Below are 21250 nucleotides of genomic sequence, written 5' to 3' on the forward strand. Positions count from 1 at the left end.
CTCCAGCAGGCCCTCGCCAGCTGCCCCCTCCTCTGCTCGTTCTGCAGGTGACCTCACCATGTTGAGGAGGTCCGTGGGGTCCGTCTCCAGCAGGCCCTCGCCAGCTGCCCCCTCCTCTGCTCGTTCTGCAGGTGACCTCACCATGTTGAGGAGGTCCGTGGGGTCCGTCTCCAGCAGGCCCTCGCCAGCTGCCCCCTCCTCTGCTCGTTCTGCAGGTGACCTCACCATGTTGAGGAGGTCCGTGGGGTCCGTCTCCAGCAGGCCCTCGCCAGCTGCCCCCTCCTCTGCTCGTTCTGCAGGTGACCTCACCATGTTGAGGAGGTCCGTGGGGTCCGTCTCCAGCAGGCCCTCGCCAGCTGCCCCCTCCTCTGCTCGTTCTGCAGGTGACCTCACCATGTTGAGGTCCGTGGGGTCCGTCTCCAGCAGGCCCTCGCCAGCTGCCCCCTCCTCTGCTCGTTCTGCAGGTGACCTCACCATGTTGAGGAGGTCCGTGGGGTCCGTCTCCAGCAGGCCCTCGCCAGCTGCCCCCTCCTCTGCTCGTTCTGCAGGTGACCTCACCATGTTGAGGAGGTCCGTGGGGTCCGTCTCCAGCAGGCCCTCGCCAGCTGCCCCCTCCTCTGCTCCTTCTGCAGTGGGTCAAACAACCACAGAACTATCACAACAGTTACACGTTTACAATTTGCCATCAAAACACACAAGTCTGACCGGCCGCCAGTTGTGCTTCTTAAAGCTCAGGCTGACCCGTCACAAGCCCCGCCCTCTCTTTCTTCATCCTCCATGAACTTGTCAGAGGGAAGCGACGGCTGTGATCGGGAGGATGGAGAAAAGAGGGGGCGGGGCTTGAGATAGCGCAACCCTCCTTACGGAACCTTTCATTCAAATTATAATTAATTCATGTTAAAATGTATGGAATTCAAGGGTTTCTTTTAAACATTAAAGGTGCTATAGATAAAAAATGAGGGCTGTCAGTTTATCGCGTTAATTAGATTAATTTTTTTTATATGGTCCATTTGCATGTTCTTGGGATCTGATTCTAGGGACATCTGTGGATCTCAGGGAATGTATTCCCAGTGTCAGAAATACTGTGTCTGTTACTAGGCTTGAGTAAATTGTAATGAACCAAATGAGAATATCAATAAAAAAATGTGTATCTTTGACTGTGAATAACACTATGCTCAAATTGACCAAACCTGAAAAATCTAAGCAAATTAATCAATGGAAGATGATTAAACAGAAGGTTTTGTAGATACAGTACTTATGAGGGCCGACGTTCCACTCTACTGGTTAAAATTACTTACTCGTGAGTAGTACGTTCGTTGATAAAGAAAAATAATAATGTCCACAGCCGCTCCAGTGTAAAACAAAGATATCCAAATGGTTTATTTCTCTTCCACAGCAAAGTCTTTCTTTACAGAAGTGGTCCTAAATCTATTTTCCTAAATATTCACGTCACTACTACAAGGTAGGAAAACTGTATTTTCCCAGTCTCCAAAATCACCGCCGACTCGACACATGAAAATTCCTCCACACTGGAAAGCAGAAAATCTATGTTGTTTAGTCTTTTTTTAATCGCCTGACAGCACTAATACAAATGTTATGTATGTTTTAAACTATATCTTAACTATAAACTATATCTTAAATTATGGCTATGTGTCTAATATGGCCGTCGCTTATCAATGACTTGTTTTGTTTACATCAGGGTGAACGCTGTTGCATTCGCAAATATGAGAGCTCTGTCAATTGATAAGCGATGGCCATATTCAAGTCAAGTCAAGTCAAGTCAAGTCAAGAGTTTTATTTGTCACGGCATACAAGTTTACAATGAAATGCGGGTGAATGTTAGTGTTGTGAAGGGCCAGATTAAAGCTGAGAATCTACATTTATTGTTTTATATACCTTGTATATTATTATGTATACACGGTATATCCCTTTAAGCCTGCGTTTGAATCATAGTAATATTCGCTTTCCTTATTGGATAACGCTATCGGCGCAACATGCCCGAAGACAGCGCATTGATTCGAGACGAGAACTGAGGTTCGGCACTAGATAGCCACTTAAGTATATATACGGCGGCAGGTGCGAACAGTAGCTGTTCATCAAGTTCGGTAAAACAGTGAAGTGAGAAGCAGTGCGTCTAACAGAGCGTTGAGAACCATGTGCGAAGTGAATAGTAAAAGTGTCAGATTTAATGCAGTAACGTCAAGTTCGACTTAGCTTAATGTGAAGTAAAGAGTCGTTAATTAGTGTGTATCGTGCCAACAGCAGTTCGTTCGCGTGTAGCATTACCCAGCAGTTCGTTCGTTTAGCTAGTGGACCTTAGCCAGTGGGCGTGGACTAAATACATTGGTACCAGCACACGAGGAGGCCTAGTCGGAGAATCTACTGGATATGTGCACAGGAGAACCGACGGCGGCGATTGCAGAACCAGTATTGGTTGGATTATATTGATTGTGGAACGTACTACCTGGAGAAGAGCATCGTTAATCTCCACTGTCGTTTGGATTTAACCACCTTGAGGATCTACATTCGGGCTGGCCTCATGGACCGAGGCTAGCTGGCTATCATCATTGCTATCGGGCAATTGGATTACAGTTATTGCTTTTGATGCTGAGCTTTGGATTACAAGGACTGGCTTCTGTACGTGAAACCCCTTCTTCTTCAATTGATCAGACTGAGTATCCGAACATTCCTCTCTCCTCCAGAGCTTACAACTCTGGGAGGAAACCATTGTCTCCAGCGGTACCAGCGTTTCCCCCATATAATTGCCATCCTACGCCAGGCGGCGTTAGCCTAGTACCCCATCGTAGGAATTATTCTATTCCCATTGACTTATGCTACTGACTGACTTACGCATATTCTTCGCCATACAAGCGCGACCCTAATTCTCATATCTGTAACATTTACTGCATAATAATGAATACCCTCAAATGATATTTCTTTGTCAGTGCCGTGTTATTATGAGTGTCTGCCATATATTAGATGTACATAACTAGCAGTGGTTTAATCTATCACAATCTTTAATACAGTCAGGGTTTTGTAACCCCTCAGTTACAGTTAGACACATAGCCATAATTTAAGATATAGTTTATGGCCTAGGCCTGCCGCGATAAGCAATAAATCGATTAATTGCTGCGATAATTAAAATGAATGCAATGATTTTGACGGGCGCGATTAATTGCTATTTGCGCGTTTGTGAGGCGGAACCAGTAGCTCTTCTCCGTGTGAGGAGGCGGGGCACCGGGGCTGTGACGTGCTCAGACAGACAACAACAACAACCAGTAGCTCTTCTCTGTGTGAGGAGGCGGGGCACCGGGGCTGTGACGTGCTCAGACAGACAACAACAACAACCAGTAGCTCTTCTCCGTGTGAGGAGGCGGGGCACCGGGGCTGTGACGTGCTCAGACAGACAACAACAACAACCAGTAGCTCTTCTCTGTGTGAGGAGGCGGGGCACCGGGGCTGTGACGTGCTCAGACAGACAACAACAACAACCAGTAGCTCTTCTCTGTGTGAGGAGGCGGGGCACCGGGGCTGTGACGTGCTCAGACAGACAACAACAACAACCAGTAGCTCTTCTCTGTGTGAGGAGGCGGGGCACCGGGGCTGTGACGTGCTCAGACAGACAACAACAACAACCAGTAGCTCTTCTCTGTGTGAGGAGGCGGGGCACCGGGGCTGTGACGTGCTCAGACAGACAACAACAACAACAACAACCAGTAGCTCTTCTCTGTGTGAGGAGGCGGGGCACCGGGGCTGTGACGTGCTCAGACAGACAACAACAACAACAACAACCAGTAGCTCTTCTCTGTGTGAGGAGGCGGGGCACCGGGGCTGTGACGTGCTCAGACAGACAACAACAACAACAACCAGTAGCTCTTCTCTGTGTGAGGAGGCGGGGCACCGGGGCTGTGACGTGCTCAGACAGACAACAACAACAACAACAACCAGTAGCTCTTCTCTGTGTGAGGAGGCGGGGCACCGGGGCTGTGACGTGCTCAGACAGACAACAACAACAACCAGTAGCTCTTCTCTGTGTGAGGAGGCGGGGCACCGGGGCTGTGACGTGCTCAGACGGACAACAACAACAACCAGTAGCTCTTCTCTGTGTGAGGAGGCGGGGCACCGGGGCTGTGACGTGCTCAGACAGACAACAACAACAACAACCAGTAGCTCTTCTCTGTGTGAGGAGGCGGGGCACCGGGGCTGTGACGTGCTCAGAGCCTCACGCCACGAACACACTGCTAACGAATGAAGTCACGCGCGGCTCCCTCGCGGGATCGCGCGCCTGGTCAGACACACTGGACCCATCACTTGAGGACAGCTGTAAATGCCTAGTCTATATGCGAAGTCAGTCATTTTAGAATGATGATCAGTGTGTGACTGTACTCGAAAGAGCAGCATGGAGCCCCACCAGCAAGAGCTCTCTCTCCCTCTCTCTCTCTCTCTCCCTCTCTCGCTCTCTCTCTATCTCCCCCCCCCCCTCTCTCTCTCTCTCTCTCTCTCTCTCTCTCCCCCCTCTCTCTCTCTCTGCCCCCCCCCTCTCTCTCTCTCTCTCTCTCTCTCTCTCTCTCCCCCCTCTCTCTCCCCCCTCTCTCTCCCCCCTCTCTCTCTATCTCCCCCCCCCCTCTCTCTCTGTCTCTGTCGGGACAGACAGGCAACCAGATATGACAGATAGACAAACAAACAGACAGACAGGGCGGGGTACTAACTATAGTAATATTGTTTATTTGCATTGGGAAAGATAGACACATTAGCTGGCTGAACAACATCTATTGAAAGATAGAGAGAAAACGAGAGAGAAAGGCATAGGGAGAATAAAGAGAGAGAGAAAAAGATAGAGCTGTACTGTATTGTATACCCATTCTGCAATCTGTTAATAAAATATACACTGATATAAGCCTACTGGTTGCTGTTCAATCATAATAATAATAATCATAATTACCATAATTAGCTGTCAGGAAACAAATAAAACGTTTGTCATTATAGGTGACAAGGTGGATTGACTTAATGACTGCTATATCCTGCTATTATTATTATTATTATTATTATTATTATTATTATTATTATTATTATTATTATTATTATTATTATTATTATTATTATGCAACATTGTAATAGTTATGAATGAATGAATGAATGAATGAATGAATGAATGAATGAATGAATGAATGAATGAATGAATGAATGAATGAATGAATGAAAACTTTATTTAACAGATTGCAGAATGGGTACAATACAGTACGGCTCAATACATACAATTGTTAATTAAGGGGATGCAGACCAGAGAAAGACGTTTGTCTTGTTTCCATCAGGGTCCCCCATTTTCAATTCATATAGACATTTATGACATACACAACATACATGACATTTATGGCATAGGGACATATAGGTATTTATAATTGATACATTTGTGACATAAACGGTATTCCAATATACAGTACTGTTACCCCTAGATCCTGACAGAGTATATACATATGATGGGGAGGGGACTGTACATTAGGAGGGGGTGGGTGGGTGGGAGGGAAATATACATACGGTGGGGAGGGAATATATACATGCGGTGGGGAGGGAATATATACATGCGGTGGGGAGGAGACTGTCTATTAGGAGGTGGTGGGGGTTTTGGGCATTTACAGGTATAAACAAACATACAGACAGGGGGGGGGGGTTGGGCGTTTATTTGCAGATACAGACACAGCTGGTTGAACAACATCTATATCTGTGGTAATAATGCAGATATTCAACTGTATTTCTGTGACAATGGCGTGGCGCGCCGCCTCAAATAGGATTGAAGCGAAAAAATAGCTTGCCGCTCGCGAGCCGTTGGCGAGGCGCGCTCCCGCTCGCGGCCAGTGTGCCTGCTGTCGTCCATTAACATGTGAGCGGAAGTGAAGAGGCAGCCGCCCGTCCGTCCGTCCGTGTTCATTCGTCAGCAGTGTGTTCGTGCCGTCAGACAGACAACAACTTGTAGCGCGCCACACGCGACAACACTGGCTCTGGCCCACAGACAGTAAACACACGTGAGTGGAGAGTTGGAGAGGGAAAACAATGGAATCGGTTGCAACGCCAAATGCTACCGCCGCAGAGTGGGAACATTTTGGATACAAAGCAAATGAGCCAGGTGAACCTTGTAACGTCGACGAGCCGGTATGTCGAATTTGTTTAAAACAAGTAGCAACTAAACAGGCTCATCTGCATCTCAAGTACAACCACCCCCTCCAGTATGCCCAGCTGGGGAACGACACGGCGCCCTCTTCTTCCCGATCCCTTGATGTGGTGGCGTGATAATCAAAGAAGGTATCCTTTGATGGCCAAATTAGCACAAAAATACATGTGCATTTGTGCAACAAGCACCAGCTCAGAGAGAATGTTTAGCACAGCTGGCAACATCGCTACTCCTCAGAGATCCTGCCTTAAACCACACAACGTCAACATGTTGCTGTTTCTTGCAAGAAATCTGCCAAACTGAAGTAGCTACAGATTTGCACATGGCCTGTTGATGCATCTGGCTGCTTTGATTAATATAAAGTATTTTTATGTCGTTATTCTGCACCCTTTTTTTTTTTTTTTTTTTTTTTTTACAAAGGTACTCCTACTGTAACTGGATTGGCAGTGTTGCCTGTTAAGGAATGTATGACTCTTACATCTGTGCCTTATTTAAGTGCAAACTGTGCAATACATTTGACTTGATTTATCCATTGCATTTATTGTTTTTGGTTGTGTGTGTTTTTTTATTCAAGTGCAATGTTTGCTAACAGAGACTGAGAGTCCATTTTATTTATTGTTTTTGTTTTTTATTCAAGTGCAATTTTTGCCAACAGAGACAGAGTCTATTTTATATATTGTTTTTTATTACAGTGCATTTTTGTTAACAGAGGCTGAGAGTCCATTTTATATATTGTTTTTTATTACAGTGCATTTTTGTTAACAGAGGCTGAGAGTCCATTTTATATATTGTTTTTGTTTTTTATTACAGTGCATTTTTGTGAACAGAGGCTGAGAGTCCATTTTATTGTTTTCGGTTGTTTTATTTATTTAGGATATTTAAAATGTCTTCCAATGTTAAATAAAAGTTTATTGCACTTTGAAACGGTGTCCTTGCATTATTATGCTATTATCATTATATTTGTGAATTTTTAAAAGAAAATTGAGAACTTTTGGGAAATAATAAAAAAAAGAAATCCAAAAAAAAACATCTCGAACCGGTCGCAATAATATCGCTTATCGCGATATTTTTGGGGGCAATTAATCGCCCAGCAAAATGTGTTATCGTGGCAGGCCTAGTTTATGCATTCGCAAATATGAGAGCTCTGTCATTGAAGTGGGTGGTGGCACGCAACAGCGTTCACCCTGATGTAAACAAAACAAGTCATTGATAAGCAACAGCCATATTAGACACATAGCCATAATTTAAGATATAGTTTATGCATTTGCAAATATGAGAGCTCTGTCATTGAAGTGGGTGGTGGCACGCAACAGCGTTCACCCTGATGTAAACAAAACAAGTCATTGATAAGCAACGGCCATATTAGACACATAGCCATAATTTAAGATATAGTTTATGCATTTGCAAATATGAGAGCTCTGTCATTGAAGTGGGTGGTGGCAGCGTAACAGCGTTCACCCTGATGTAAAGTAGCGATTTTTTTATTGGTTTGTCATGACAAACCAATTACATAATCCGACATATGTGTAAAGAAACAACATATTCCAGTTAACGGTATATTTTTTTAATGATTCATTACGGTATAAATTAGGTTAACTGGAGCTGCGTATTGCTGGCTCTCATATTTGCAAATGCAACAGCGTTCACCCTGATGTAAACAAAACAAGTCATTGATAAGCGACGGCCATATTAGACACATAGCCATAATTTAAGATATAGTTTATGCATTCGCAAATATGAGAGCTCTGTCATTGAAGGCGCTTGTCGCGGCTCATGCGCGGGCGTACGCGATAACTGGCGGCGATAAGGGGGGCGTGCTAGCGTAGGGTCACGTGGGCTTAGTGGCCAATCAGAGGAACCCGGAAACCGAACAGCGTTGTAGAAGGCATAGACGCCGCCCGGACCAATATAATCGACGCACAGCCCCATACACAGTCTCAAAGGAAGTGCAATAGTTTCCGCATCCCACCAGGCAGCAGTATTGGACTTTTGCAATCTCAGACTCATTCCCTATTCCCTAACACCAGGCTCCCTGGATGGATAATGAATGGAAATAGCGAATAAAAGAAATAACGATCAAATAACGTATATATACGTGGTTGGTGTTCAACGATTGGCAGCCAATAACGTATATAATCGCTGTTGGCAGGGAAAGAGACTAGAGTTAATGTCGTTGTTTACATGTTGCATGCATGTATCCCCTCCCTACTTCCACATGTCCCCACGTGGAATGCACCTGATTGGATAAATGACTCTAGTGTGACATCTAGTGGCTGAATGTTATCTATAGCAGTGTTTCTCAACTGGTGGGTCGCGACCCAAAAGTGGGTGTAAAAAAAAAAATGTTGCACTCTTTGTGAAAGTGGCTTCTCAGCTCTGGTCCAGCCGAAGACAAAGCAGAGGAACAGATTGGACATTGAGCATGACCTCAGAGTTGCTTTGTCTACCATCACCCCAGACTTTGAGACTCAGGAGCAAACAACATCCCCAGTTATCCCATTAGGTCCCTGGGATGTTAAGCTTTGATGAACATTGTTACTCAGCTGATAGAGTTGTACCCTTCCTGATGACTTGTCGTACAGAACTTGTAAGTCACTTTGGATAAAAGCGTCAGCTAAATGACTAAATGTATATGTAAAATGTGAGCTAAGAAGGATATATAATTTATTATTATTATTTATTATTATTTTATTTCATTGGATTTTTAGCCCTAGTTGCACTTGTGTTGCACTTGTTGTGTTTATTTCATGTTTTTAACAGTGCATGAAAGATTGCGTATTACTGCAAAATAAAAAAATCATAGTGGTTCAAAAATCTGGGTCGCGACTTAATGACTAAGGAAAATGTTTGGGTCCCGAGGCGAGACCAGTTGAGAACCACTGGTTTATAGCACCTTGAAATATATTCAACATACTGTAAGTGAGGAGGAAGAGGAGGAGGAGGAGGAGGAGGAAGAGGAGGAGGAGGAGGAGGAGGAGGAGGAGGAGGAGGAAGAGGAGGAGGAGGAGGAGAAGGAGGAGGAAGAGGAGGTGAGGTAGGTACCCTTGTGTGTTGAGCCTGCACCCCTGTGTTGGTGAGGAGGAGGAGGAGGAAGAGGAGGAGGAGGAAGAGGAGGAGGAAGAGGAGGAAGAGAAGGGGGAAGACGAGGAGGAAGAGGAGGTGAGGAGTAGGAAGATGAGGAGGAAGAGGCGGAGGAGGAGGAAGAGGAGGAAGAGGAGGAAAAGGAGATGAGGATGAGGAGGAAGAGGAGGAGGAAGAAGAGGAGGAGGAAGAGGAGGAAGAGGAGGAAGAGGAGGAGGAGAGGTAGTACCGTTGTGTGTGGAGCCTGCACCCCTGTGTTGGTGAGGAGGAAGAGGAAGAGGCGGAGGAAGAGGAGGAAGAAGAGGAGTAGGAAGAGGAGGAGGAAGAAGAGGAGGAAGAAGAGGAGGAGGAGAGGTAGTACCGTTGTGTGTGGAGCCTGCGCCCCTGTGTTGGTGACTGCCGGTGTGCACCTGTCTGTGGGCCAGCTCCGGGGGGGGAGGGTCTGGCTGGACACCTGCATGGGGCTGAGGTAGCTGCTGGTCATGGGGGGCAGGGTGCGGAACATGGGCCCAAACTGGTCCGGGGAGCTCTCCTGTGGGGAGGGGGGAGGTTAGCTCTCCTGTAGGGAGGGAGGGAGGGAGGGGGGAGGTTAGCTCTCCTGTAGGGAGGGGGGAGGTTAGCTCTCCTGTAGGGAGGGAGGGAGGGGGGAGGTTAGCTCTCCTGTAGGGAGGGGGGAGGTTAGCTCTCCTGTAGGGAGGGAGGGAGGGGGGAGGTTAGCTCTCCTGGAGGGAGGGAGGGGAGGGAGGTTAGCTCTCCTGTAGGGGGGGGGGGGGAGGGGGGAGGTTAGCTCTCCTGTAGGGAGGGGGGAGGGGGGAGGTTAGCTCTCCTGTGGGGAGGGGGGAGGTTAGCTCTCCTGTAGGGAGGGAGGGAGGGGGGAGGTTAGCTCTCCTGTAGGGGGGGGGGAGGGGGGAGGTTAGCTCTCCTGTAGGGAGGGAGGGAGGGGGGAGGTTAGCTCTCCTGTAGGGGGGGGGAGGGGGGAGGTTAGCTCTCCTGTAGGGAGGGAGGGAGGGGGGAGGTTAGCTCTCCTGTAGGGAGGGAGGGAGGGGGGAGGTTAGCTATGCTGTAGGGAGGGAGGGAGGGAGGGGGGAGGTTAGCTCTCCTGTAGGGAGGGGGGGGAGGGGGGAGGTTAGCTCTCCTGTAGGGAGGGAGGGAGGGGGGAGGTTAGCTCTCCTGTAGGGGGGGGGGGGGGAGGGGGGAGGTTAGCTCACCTGGAGGGAGGGATGGAGGGAGGGGGGAGGTTAGCTCTCCTGTAGGGAGGGGGGAGGGGGGAGGTTAGCTCTCCTGTAGGGGGGGAGGGGGGGAGGTTAGCTCTCCTGTAGGGAGGGGGGAGGTTAGCTCTCCTGTAGGGGGGAGGGGGGGGGGGAGGTTAGCTCTCCTGTAGGGAGGGGGGAGGTTAGCTCTCCTGTAGGGGGGGGGGGAGGTTAGCTCTCCTGTAGGGAGGGGGGAGGTTAGCTCTCCTGTAGGGAGGGGGGGGGGGAGGTTAGCTCTCCTGTAGGGAGGGAGGGAGGGGGGAGGTTAGCTCACCTGTAGGGGGGGGAGGTTAGCTCTCCTGTAGGGGGGGGGGGGGGGAGGGGGGAGGTTAGCTCACCTGGAGGGAGGGATGGAGGGAGGGGGGAGGTTAGCTCTCCTGTAGGGAGGGGGGAGGGGGGAGGTTAGCTCTCCTGTAGGGGGGGAGGGGGGGAGGTTAGCTCTCCTGTAGGGAGGGGGGAGGTTAGCTCTCCTGTAGGGGGGAGGGGGGGGGGGAGGTTAGCTCTCCTGTAGGGAGGGGGGAGGTTAGCTCTCCTGTAGGGGGGGGGGGAGGTTAGCTCTCCTGTAGGGAGGGGGGAGGTTAGCTCTCCTGTAGGGAGGGGGGGGGGGAGGTTAGCTCTCCTGTAGGGAGGGAGGGAGGGGGGAGGTTAGCTCACCTGTAGGGGGGGGAGGTTAGCTCTCCTGTAGGGGGGGGGGGGGTTAGCTCCCCTGTAGGGAGGGAGGGAGGGGGGAGGTTAGCTCTCCTGTAGGGAGGGAGGGGGGGGGGAGGTTAGCTCACCTGTAGGGAGGGGGGGGAGGTTAGCTCACCTGTAGGGAGGGGGGGGAGGGGGGAGGTTAGCTCTCCTGTAGGGGGGGGGGGGAGGGGGGAGGTTAGCTCTCCTGTAGGGGGGGGGGAGGGGGGAGGTTAGCTCTCCTGTAGGGAGGGGGGGGAGGGGGGAGGTTAGCTCTCCTGTAGGGAGGGGGGAGGTTAGCTCTCCTGTAGGGGGGGAGGGGGGAGGTTAGCTCTCCTGTAGGGAGGGGGGAGGTTAGCTCTCCTGTAGGGGGGGGGGAGGTTAGCTCTCCTGTAGGGAGGGGGGGAGGTTAGCTCTCCTGTAGGGAGGGGGGGAGGTTAGCTCTCCTCTCCTGTAGGGAGGGGGGAGGTTAGCTCTCCTGTAGGGAGGGGGGAGGTTAGCTCTCCTGTAGGGGGGGGGAGGTTAGCTCTCCTGTAGGGAGGGGGGGAGGTTAGCTCTCCTGTAGGGGGGGAGGTTAGCTCTCCTGTAGGGGGGGAGGTTAGCTCTCCTGTAGGGAGGGGGGGGGGGTTAGCTCTCCTGTAGGGGGGGAGGTTAGCCCCTGTAAATGTCCTAACACAACCCCCTCCAATGTACAGTTTCTTCCCCCTCAAATGTATATACTCTCTTTTTTAAACTCTTTTTGTATCACAAACAGTACTGTATTTGTAAATCTGGTATGTCATAAATGTATAGATGTAGCAGTACTGTCTATCTGTATGTCATGTATGTCATAAATGTTATGATGAATTGAAAATGGGGGACCCTGATGTAAACAAGACGAAAGTCTTTCTCTGATCTGCATCCCCTTAACAATTGTGTGTATTGAGCCGTACTGTACTGTACCCATTCTGCAATCTGTTAATACAATGTTCAATCAATCAATCAATCAATCAAACCCACCCTCTCTCTCCTGCGCACCCGGGCCGAGAGGCTCCTCTGCAGGGTAGCCGTGGTGGTGTTCACCCCTGACCCCAGCAGCTCCAGGTAGGACTTCTCCAGGTTGTCCTCCATCACGTCTCCTTCCTCCAGCGTCAGGTCGCTGCAGCCCTGGTCTCTGGGCCGGGCCAGGACCAGCATGTGACAGCCCCCGCAGGTCGCCTGGGGTCAGGGAGGGACACACACACACACACACACACACACATTAGGACAGGGAGATCAGGGTGGGTGATTGTTAATCGACAATCTCAAACTCCACCCTCTTTCTCCCGATCCTCCAATCGCAGCTGCCGGGGAAAGCAACAGTTGTAATTGGAGAATCAGGAAAAAAGGGCGGGGTTTTGAGATTTGAGGTCAATTTAGAACAATAATTGAGGGCAGATTTCGCCCCTTGTGACCCTGTTTCAGCAGCTCTGTCATTGAAGTGGGAAAAGTGATTAAACAGCAGCGCGTCTGCACTCAGAAGATGGCACGACAATATTGCTCTGGCGTTGAAGTGGGAAAGCGGCAGTGAAACACAGCAGCGTCTGCCGCTGCCGCCTCTGCCGCTGCCGCAGGGGCGGGCCACGGCGTGTCACGTGGCCGTCGCGGCCAATCAGGCGAACCCGGAAACCGAAATCCAACTAAATCCGTTGCGGAAGTGATACACGCGACTGGGAGCTCTGGAAATGTACTATCATATGAGAGATAAATGTGAAGCATTTATACAACAGGCGATACAATTCTGTCGGTCGGCTCGCAAAAAAAGGCGGTCGCCCGGCTAAAATCGCCCGCCGTGTGCGGAGACCTTTAGATCTAACATGTTTCTGTTTATCTATAAGATCTAACATGTTTCTGTTTATCTATAAGATCTAACATGTTTCTGTTTATCTATAAGATCTAACATGTTTCTGTTTATCTATAAGATCTAACATGTTTCTGTTTATCTATAAGATCTAACATGTTTCTGTTTATCTATAAGATCGAACATGTTTATCTATAAGATCTAACATGTTTCTGTTTATCTATAAGATCTAACATGTTTCTGTTTATCTATAAGATCTAACATGTTTCTGTTTATCTATAAGATCTAACATGTTTATCTATAAGATCTAACATGTTTCTGTTTATCTATAAGATCTAACATGTTATCTATAAGATCTAACATGTTTCTGTTTATCTATAAGATCTAACATGTTTCTGTTTATCTATAAGATCTAACATGTTTATCTATAAGATCTAACATGTTTCTGTTTATCTATAAGATCTAACATGTTTATCTATAAGATCTAACATGTTTATCTATAAGATCTAACATGTTTCTGTTTATCTATAAGATCTAACATGTTTATCTATAAGATCTAACATGTTTATCTATAAGATCTAACATGTTTCTGTTTATCTATAAGATCTAACATGTTTCTGTTTATCTATAAGATCTAACATGTTTCTGTTTATCTATAAGATCCAACATGTTTATCTATAAGATCTAACATGTTTATCTATAAGATCTAACATGTTTCTGTTTATCTATAAGATCTAACATGTTTATCTATAAGATCTAACATGTTTATCTATAAGATCTAACATGTTTATCTATAAGATCTAACATGTTTCTGTTTATCTATAAGATCTAACATGTTTATCTATAAGATCTAACATGTTTATCTATAAGATCTAACATGCTTCTGTTTATCTATAAGATCTAACATGTTATCTATAAGATCTAACATGTTTCTGTTTATCTATAATATCTAACATGTTTCTGTTTATCTATAAGATCTAACATGTTTCTGTTTATCTATAAGATCTAACATGTTTCTGTTTATCTATAAGATCTAACATGTTTATCTATAAGATCTAACATGTTTCTGTTTATCTATACGATCTAACATGTTTCTGTTTATCTATAAGATCTAACATGTTTCTGTTTATCTATAAGATCTAACATGTTTATCTATAAGATCTAACATGTTTCTGTTTATCTATAAGATCTAACATGTTTATCTATAAGATCTAACATGTTTCTGTTTATCTATAAGATCTAACATGTTTCTGTTTATCTATAAGATCTAACATGTTTCTGTTTATCTATAAGATCTAACATGTTTCTGTTTATCTATAAGATCTAACATGTTTATCTATAAGATCTAACATGTTTCTGTTTATCTATAAGATCTAACATGTTTATCTATAAGATCTAACATGTTTATCTATAAGATCTAACATGTTTCTGTTTATCTATAAGATCTAACATGTTTATCTATAAGATCTAACATGTTTATCTATAAGATCTAACATGCTTCTGTTTATCTATAAGATCTAACATGTTTATCTATAAGATCTAACATGTTTATCTATAAGATAATAATAATAATAATAATAATAATAATAATAATAATAATAATAATAATAATAATAATAATAATAATAATAATAATAATAATAATAACATACACACACCAAAGCCACCTACCGCCTGCACGTTATACTTGAGGAAGCGTGGGCAGAGAGTTGGTTTGAACTGGTTGGTGAAGTTCTCCTCTCCCAGACCCAGCTTCCCGTGCCTCCCATCTCCGAACGTGTAGAGGAGGCCGCCATCTGGGGAACCATGGCAACCATTAATCAACCACATAATAATAATAACAATAATAATAATAATAATAATAATAATAATAATAATAATAATAATAATAATAATAATAATAATAATAATAATAATAATAATAATAATACATGTGTAGTGCTGTCAGGCGATTAAAAAAAGTTATCTAATTAATTACAGGATTTGTAATTAATTAATCTAATTAATCGCATTTTAATCGCATAACCATTTTAGGCCTGATATTTTATATTCTATAATCATATTTCAAATTGCATGTGTCCGGATGGCAGAATTCAGTACTGTATCTACAAAACCTTCTGTTTAATCATCTTCCTTTTATTCATTTGCTTAGATTTTTCAGGTCTGGTCAATTTAGCATGGTGTTATTCACAGTCAAAAAAATTAATAATAAAAACAATGTAATTGATATTCTCATCTGGTTCATTACAATTTACTCAAGCCTCGTAACAGACACAGTATTTCTGACACTGGGAATACATTCCCTGAGATCCATAGATCAGATACCAAGAACATGCAAATGGACCATATTAAAAAAAAGTCTGTACATGTTTATTCTACGTTGTTATGGAATGAATGAGATTTAAAAATAAATAAAAATAAAAATAATTATTAGAATTTTTTTTATTAGTTTTTAGTTAATTTTCATAACGCGATAATTTGCGGTGTAATTAATGAATCTAATTAACGCGATAAACTGACAGCCCTATTCGTTTTATTTATATAGCGCTTCTCAAGAACCCGAAGTCGCTGATGGACACATGTCAAATCAAACCCATCTGAGAAACCATGGCAACCAGTCAGTCACGTGATAGGATCAGCTAAACGGCACTGGGGCCGCCTCTAGCGTCCGTCTACCTGTGATGGCGGCCGTGTGGTTCTCCCCGCAGGACACATGGAGGACGCGCCCCTTCCTGAAGTGGTCCACGGCGCGGGGGAGGCGGGACTCAAAGATGAACGTCCCGTGGGCCAAACGTGTACACCCCGTCCACTAGGGGGAGACAGAGGGAGACACTACATGAATCACCTCCTCCTCTAGGGGGAGACAGAGGGAGACACTACATTAATCACCTCGCCCTCTGGTGGTGGAGGGAGACACTACATTAATCACCTCGCCCTCTGGTGGTGGAGGGAGACACTACATTAATCACCTCGCCCTCTGGTGGTGGAGGGAGACACTACATTAATCAACTCGCCCTCTGGTGGTGGAGGGAGACACTACATGAATCATCCACTAGAGGGAGACACTACATTAATTACCTCGCCTTCTGGTGGTGGAGGGAGACACTACATTAATCACCTCGCCCTCTGGTGGTGGAGGGAGACACTACATTAATCACCTCACCCTCTGGTGGTGGAGGGAGACACTACATTAATCACCTCGCCCTCTGGTGGTGGAGGGAGACACTACATTAATCACCTCACCCTCTGGTGGTGGAGGGAGACACTACATTAATCACCTCGCCCTCTGGTGGTGGAGGGAGACACTACATTAATCACCTCGCCCTCTGGTGGAGGGAGACACTACATTAATCACCTCACCCTCTGGTGGTGGAGGGAGACACTACATTAATCACCTCGCCCTCTGGTGGTGGAGGGAGACACTACATTAATCACCTCGCCCTCTGGTGGTGGAGGGAGACACTACATTAATCACCTCACCCTCTGGTGGTGGAGGGAGACACTACATTAATCATCCACTAGAGGGAGACACTACATTAATCACCTCACCCTCTGGTGGTGGTGGGAGACACTACATTAATCATCCACTAGAGGGAGACACTACATTAATCACCTCACCCTCTGGTGGTGGAGGGAGACACTACATTAATCATCCACTAGAGGGAGACACTACATTAATCACCTCACCCTCTGGTGGTGGTGGTGGGAGACACTACATTAATCATCCACTAGAGGGAGACACTACATTAATCACCTCACCCTCTGGTGGTGGTGGGAGACACTACATTAATCACCTCGCCCTCTGGTGGTGGAGGGAGACACTACATTAATCACCTCACCCTCTGGTGGTGGAGGGAGACACTACATTAATCATCCACTAGAGGGAGACACTACATTAATCACCTCACCCTCTGGTGGTGGTGGGAGACACTACATTAATCATCCACTAGAGCAGGGGTCTCAAACTCAATGTACCTGGGGGCCGCTGGAGGTAGAGTCTGGGTGAGGCTGGGCCGCATCAAATATTCCACAAAAAAAGGGTTTCAAGTATTCAAAAAAAAAGTACAACTGATCCAATATTCTCAATCCTTAGCAATAACATTTCAGAACATGAACAGTTCTTCAGAACATAGGCTTCTCAGTGGTGTCAGTGGACTGAGGACTCATCCACAGCTATGGAAATGCACTGTGCATTTTTTTTTTTATTCTAATACAAAGCTGTTTAATCAAATCACCAGCCAGTATTTCAGTTGTTCTGGTTGCTGTGCGATCTGAGGGGGCTTTGCTTTTGTTTGCCTTCAAACATGGTCTCCATCACTCAGTCATACATTCTTTTCAAATTGCCACCCTTCACAAGAGCTACCGTTTCTTGGCATAATAGTCACATTGGTTTGGTGCTGGGACTCAGGATGAATGCATATTTTTCAGTCCATTCACCTTTGAATTGCAGTCGACTTTTCTTTTACTGACCATCTTTGAAAATGGCTAGAAACTAGGCTAGTAGCTACATTTATCTCACGGAGATAAAACTGGGAGCGAGTTTACTGTAGATGCGCTGTCAACTGACTCGGACTGAAAGAGAGAGACGACTTGCATTCCATGAAGACCCGCCCTACTCCCCTACTCTGCATCTGATTCGCAGACTGTGGGTGAGGGGGGGGAACGCTGACGGGATGCTGAATGTGATTGGACCAGACCCGTACACAGACACAGACACAGACAGTGTGGCAGACAGTGCAGCCAGCCGCTTATGCAGAGCACTGCTCGCAGTCAGAGGAGATAGCGAGGATGCATTTGTCTTCCACTTTACTTGATATCACTCCGGAATCACGTTTCAACCAAGTCACTAACATAACGTTGCTGTCATGAGCCTGCGCTATGGTAGCCTACAAGTGATCAAATAAATAAAACTTCCAACTCTCGCGCAACGTCTCGGCAAACAGTAGGGCGCGGGCCGCATTAACACTACACTTTGATGTCAAGTAGGGGGCCGCAAAATATCATCCCTCGGGCCGCAATTGGCCCGCGGGCCGCGAGTTTGAGACCCCTGCACTAGAGGGAGACACTACATTAATCATCCACTAGAGGGAGACACTACATTAATCACCTCGCCCTCTGGTGGTGGTGGGAGACACTACATTAATCATCCACTAGAGCAGGGGTTCCCAAACTTTTCAGGCCGGGGCCCAGAAAATAAGGCGTCAGAGAGCCGCGGCCCAATGCACATCGTCTGGCTTTTTTTTTTTTTTTTTTTTTTCAGGCGACCGATTTTTTAAGCCAAATATCACTTCAATCCTATTAAGTTAGTTCAAGTTAGTTATTCATTTATATGTGCTATTTATGAGAGGGCTAACTTGTTGCAAAATAATAATGATAATTGTAACTGAGGGGTACAATTCCCTGACTGTATTACTAGATATGATACTTACTACCACTACCTTTGTACTTAATATTCGGCCACCCAGTACACGGCATAAATATATTATGATGAACACTGTCACGTAGATGAAACGGATCCAACACAAATGTACGAATTAGAAATAGGTCTTTATTTCTACACAGCGATGGTGTGTAGAGCAAGCACTTAATCAAATCAATCACATTTATGAATGGAATTAGTATGCACTTTTATGGCAAGAGTATTCGTCGGTATATCAATAGAGAATGTCCAATCTCTGAAGGCGCAGGTGGTACATATACGACCTGGAATAGTTTAAGGAATAACAGCAATGATACTTTAATGATTATATACTGGATACACTAGAGGGGGTTAATCCGGTCGCTTGTAAGCCGACAGGAGTAGGAAGGGGGGGGGGGTAGAATCCGGCTGCCTCATCCGGCCAAGGGTATCCCAGGTGAACCCACTGTAGTGCCGTTCAATGCGCCGGCGATCCTTGGACCACAGATGAAAGCAGGTGGACTCTTTGTGGGCCAGCGTCATCCGGTCCACGGAGGAGAGACGTGAAGCGACCTCGTCTTGCAGAGCGTCTCCTCACCTTGCGTCCTCTCCAGGGGGGGGGGTTCCAACACACGGCAGTGTCGGGGGTCTTTATCCATGGAATAATCAATGTATACAAAGCATAATCCGTGCCTGGGAAGGCGGGCTGTCGTCGGTAGAATAATCCGGTATACAGGTCCACTCGCTCGTCGGCTCTGGGGCTCCTCGGGTGCAGCTCCACGTGGGGTCAACCACCCCGGGCAAGCAGCCAGTTCTCCGCCCGAAACGATGGGGCACCGACCACGGCAGCATTCTCACCGCACGAAGCACCACACATTAACAGACCACCACTAGCCCAATAGACTACGTCCAACTCGACGACACAGTGCCAAATATGACCACCCAAACATCAATACACACGATGTCTCAACACCGATGGCAGGCGAACTTGGCCCCACTCCCACACGTGGCGTCGCGGGGAGGCCCCACGTCCGTGACTCCACTGGAGGGCAAGAAACTGGACCGAAAAGGAAGTCCCACCTCAGTAGCGCAGCATATACACGCACTATGAACAAACAGTCCTACCAGTGGTGCGGCAGCCAGATTCCCACGCGGAACCAGGACCCGTTCCCACATGCGGAGCGGCACGCCCGAACTGGGTCTGAGGGGCATGGCAGCCCGGCACCAAGGTCTCGACCAACAGTAGAATGGAGACTACCATGGGATGTTCAGCAGGCCAGAATGGACACCCAATGCACACCGTACAAGGAACACACAAGGGACATCAGGGAACACCAGAGAATATGCAAATACAACCAAATATATATATACAAACAAATACATACACTCGGTCCAATCTGGCCCTTCACAACAGCCACCCCCTGAATAGGTCCCAGACCTAATCAGTTAAACAGAGACAGATTAATCGCGTTGTCTATTTACACATAAGGGTTTGCTGTAGGGGTCAGTCAACTTCACAAAGTCATAGGGTTGTAGGGTCATGGTCATCATCGATTGTGTCTGGGAGTCGAGGCAGTTCTATGAGCCTCGCCACGGGACGGGTGTAAGTGCGACCCTGGACGAGCACTTCAGCTGCTCGGACCTTGCCGTCGGCACCGGTGATCACTTTGCTTACGCGGCCGGCCGGCCACATAGCTCTGGGCAGTGATTGATCAATAATCATGACGACTGTTCCTTCTGTCAAATTGTCTCTCTCCTTTACCCACTTCTGGCGGGTCTGTAGAGACGGTAGGTAGTGTTTAATGTCATCCGGTAGGTTGGGGGCTCTGCGTAGGCGACCACCCACTCTGATGAGGGTATGAGCGTCGCTCTCCGGGGCCAGATGAATTAATCTGCTGTCGGATGGGACGGGCTTTCCTCCCTGTAGACAGGCCAATTCATCGGGGAACGAGTCTCTCTGGGCTCGCTGCAGTAGAAGCAATTCTGCTTCCTCGTAGTTAGCTGCTGACATATCAGCGGGGGACTTGCACTCCGGGTGGTACCGCAGGAATGTTCTTTGTTGTGCACTCTCTATGGACGTGCAATCGTCTATGTTAGGGTCGGTGGAGGCTACGGTGCTCAATCCACAGAACACAGACTTCTTATTTTCCACCTCCTCTGGACTTGCTTCCCTCGGGATAGGCATGGGCCACTGTCCTTCCGGGAGTCTTAGGAATGCGGGGCCGTCACTGTAGACATTGCGACGGGTGAGGTCATCCAGGGGCATCCCCCGGGTGATGACGTCAGCTGGGTTCTGTTTTGTATCAACGTAGCGCCACTCTGTTTCTCCGGTTAACTCTTCGGTTAAGTCTTGAATCTCGGTGACTCTGACTCCCACGAAGACTTTGTACTTGCATGAGTCCGATTTGATCCAGGCGAGTACCGTCGTGGAATCTGACCACAGGATTGTTCTAGACACCGGTATGGTGAGCTCACGTTGGATGAGCGTGGCTAGGTGCGCTCCGGCTAGGGCTGCGCAGAGCTCTAGACGTGGGATAGATTGTTGCTTGCGTGGGGCTATTCTCGAGCGGGCGAGGACAAATGCTGTGTAGATCTCTCCCCCCTTCTCTTGGGCCCGTAAGTAGGCTACTGATCCGTATGCGACCTCTGAGGCGTCACTGAAGACGTGTAAGTCCATTTTACATGTCTCTGGCCTCACCGTGGGTGGGAAGTAGCTTCGGCGCATATTAACGCCTGGGAGTGAGTGGAGCTCCATCTCCCACTCTCTCCAGGTGGATGCAAGGTGTGCGGGAATGGGGTCGTCCCAGCCCTGGTCCTTGTCCCACAATGCTCGTACAATCATTTTTGCCCTGGTGGTGTACGGTAGA

At 47.2% G+C, this 21250-nt stretch overlaps 1 protein-coding gene across 1 annotated transcript; it reads right to left on the minus strand.

The window, feature by feature from the left end:
- Positions 1-535: 535 nt before the first annotated feature.
- LOC311226153 (X-linked retinitis pigmentosa GTPase regulator-like) lies at positions 536-19595 on the minus strand (the record flags this gene model as incomplete). Its single annotated transcript, XM_084311526.1, has 6 exons — positions 536-626; positions 9609-9779; positions 12166-12363; positions 14657-14781; positions 15662-15794; positions 19509-19595. The coding sequence occupies 6 exons, from the start codon at positions 19593-19595 to the stop codon at positions 555-557; spliced, it is 786 nt and encodes a 261-aa protein (XP_084167652.1). The 3' UTR covers positions 536-554.
- Positions 19596-21250: the final 1655 nt, after the last annotated feature.

Source organism: Notolepis coatsorum (genome assembly GCF_963971535.1).
Source record: "Notolepis coatsorum genome assembly, chromosome: 3".
In the NCBI taxonomy this organism is placed as follows: domain Eukaryota; kingdom Metazoa; phylum Chordata; class Actinopteri; order Aulopiformes; family Paralepididae; genus Notolepis; species Notolepis coatsorum.